The 2,431-nt window shown below is 59.3% G+C and overlaps 1 protein-coding gene across 1 annotated transcript; it reads left to right on the forward strand.

Annotated features, from left to right (window-relative positions):
* Positions 1 to 989: 989 nt before the first annotated feature.
* Positions 990 to 2,203, forward strand: LOC107111528 (alpha-2Db adrenergic receptor-like). The gene has a single exon (XM_015412499.1). The coding sequence runs from the start codon at positions 995 to 997 to the stop codon at positions 2,201 to 2,203; it is 1,209 nt and encodes a 402-aa protein (XP_015267985.1). The 5' UTR covers positions 990 to 994.
* Positions 2,204 to 2,431: the final 228 nt, after the last annotated feature.

Here is a 2,431-nt window from a genome sequence, read left to right on the forward strand (position 1 = left end):
TCCTTGCAGTGCTGCGGGGCCGAAGCTGGGAGAACACGTGGACGCGACTGGCTCCCCTCGCCACTCATTGGGGCAACAAATAAAGATGCTGTTTTCAGAACTGCCACAACACTTCGGTTACCTTCGACGAGAGTTTGAGCTTCCAGTCTCGCCCCACCCAAGCCGGTTGAGAAAGGCTAAGATCGGATCCTCCGGACCGGAGATTCCTTCGGAAGGACGTCCCTTTGAAAGCAGCAGGGCAGAGTCCTGCCTCGGCGGCTGGGCGCGCAGCCCTTCCCCTGGGCGTGTGCGGCTGCTGCCAGGTGCTCTGGGCAAGGGTGAGCGCGGTGCTGAGGGCTTGTTCGTGTCGGCAGCAAACGGCCTCTCCCACCAGTCGGAGCTGGCTGGACGCCGGCCGGCCAACCAGCCGCCGTTGTCCGCCCCTCCTTCCCCTCCCTCAAGGGATCTGCACGGAGACCGGCCTCGGAGAAGCTCAGAGCTGGAGCTGCTCTGGCGGGCTCCGGTCTTCTGCAGGGAAAGGGAGGCATCGGCCAGGAAGAAAGGACCCTTCTCCCTCCTCCCAAAAGGTCTCTATCCGGGCACTTTTGAAGAGAAACAAAAGTTGGGAGGGGGCTGCGTCTGGAGGGAATTGGGCACCTTCTCCAGCCACTGCCTGGGCTGGGAGACCGGATTTGGCTTTGGATGGGGGCGCTTGTGGGTCCCAGGAAACTTCCTAGGATCCACCATGGCACTCCTCCGAGGCCCACCATACCTCCTCCAACCCATGGTGCCGCTCTGGAATCTGAGCTTCTGCTTTAACATCTGACGCACTGAGATCTACCCTGGGACTCTGCCCCAACCCAGGATGGTGCCTAGCGAGGAAGGCTGGTGGTGCCACACTCTCCTGGACTCATGACTCTGCTGCTGGAAGTGCGCTGTAAGTGGGCCTGGGTGACGAGGGAACCTGGGAGCAACACCGAGGCACTTTGGGGCACCCCCATGGCCTGGTCGGGGGATGAATGGGATGGAGCCACTCTGCAATGCTTCCAGCAACCAGAGCTGTGGGGTGACCCCTAGCATCCCTTACTCACCTCTGGCCACAGCGCTCATTCTGATGGCGGTGCTGGCTATGGCGCTCGTGACGCTGATGGGAAACGTGCTGGTAGTGCTAGCCGTGTACACCAGCCGTGCTCTTCGCGCCCCACAGAACCTCTTCCTGGTGTCCCTGGCTGCAGCCGACATCCTAGTAGCCACCCTCGTCATCCCCTTCTCCCTGGCCAACGAGGTCATGGGCTACTGGTGCTTTGGTCGCCTTTGGTGCAGCCTCTACCTGTCGCTGGACGTGCTGTTCTGCACCGCCTCCATCATGCACTTGTGTGCCATCAGCCTGGACCGATACTGGGCTGTAACCAGGGCTGCACGGTACAACCTCAAAAGGAGCCCCCTGCGGGTGAAGTGCATGATTGGGGCCGTGTGGGCCATCTCTGCCTTTGTATCCCTGCCACCGCTGTTCAAGTCGACATCCCAGGCCTGGGAGTGCCAGCTGCATGATGACACCTGGTACGTCCTGACCTCGTGCACCGCCTCCTTCTATGCTCCCTGCCTCATCATGGTGGCCGTCTACTGCCGGATCTACCACGTGGCCAAGCACAGGAACTCGATAGTCCTTGCAGCCAGGCGTGCTTCTCACCCCACCCTCATCACCGCCATCAAGTGTGACACTCTCCAAGCCGGCACCCAGCCCACTGGGGAAGTGCAGAGCCCCGGCCTGGAGCAGGGCCAGCTCTCTCTCCCCCTGCCTGGCTTGCCCCGGCCGTCTCGGCAATGGAAGGTAGAAGAAGCCAGCAACAGCAGCTCCAGACCACAAAAGACGCAGAGGCTTTCCTGGTCAATTCCCTCCAGCCGGCAACACCGCATGAGCAGGGACTTGTCCATCTCCACTAACCGACTGATGCAGGTGCGGGAGCGCAGGTTTACCTTTGTCCTGGCTGTCATCATTGGGGCTTTTGTGCTCTGCTGGTTCCCGTTCTTTTTCATGTACAGCCTTGAATCCGTCTTTGGGGAAGACTGCTGCATCTCCAGGAGTCTCTTCAAATTCTTCTTCTGGATTGGTTACTGTAACAGCAGCCTCAACCCCATTATCTACACTGTCTTCAATCGGGACTTCCGCCGGGCCTTCCAGCACCTTCTGTCCCGTGCCTGCCAACTTTCATGTCGAAAATGAGGGTTTTTGTTTAGGGTTGAAGGCTAAGAGAGAGGCAGGAGCTCTGGGGCTTGGGTCTGGAACATCATCCTAAGGCCTCAGTGAAGGGAACTACCTGAGGCTGAGGAATAGGTTGGGTGCAAGTTTTGCTGAAGAACTTCCAGTGAAGTATGCATGTTGCATACATGCCAAAAGTAACATGGGCAGCAGGAGCTTGGGATGTCTGGCCAGGATACGGAGGGCTGATAG

The sequence above is a fragment of the Gekko japonicus genome, unplaced genomic scaffold (genome assembly GCF_001447785.1).
Source record: "Gekko japonicus isolate JY-2015 unplaced genomic scaffold, Gekko_japonicus_V1.1 scaffold100, whole genome shotgun sequence".
NCBI classification, from domain to species: domain Eukaryota; kingdom Metazoa; phylum Chordata; class Lepidosauria; order Squamata; family Gekkonidae; genus Gekko; species Gekko japonicus.

What these genes read in the sequence shown, in the direction of transcription:
- LOC107111528 (XM_015412499.1), top strand. Translation starts at nt 995, where the DNA reads ATGAATGGGATGGAGCCACTCTGCAATGCTTCCAGCAACCAGAGCTGT.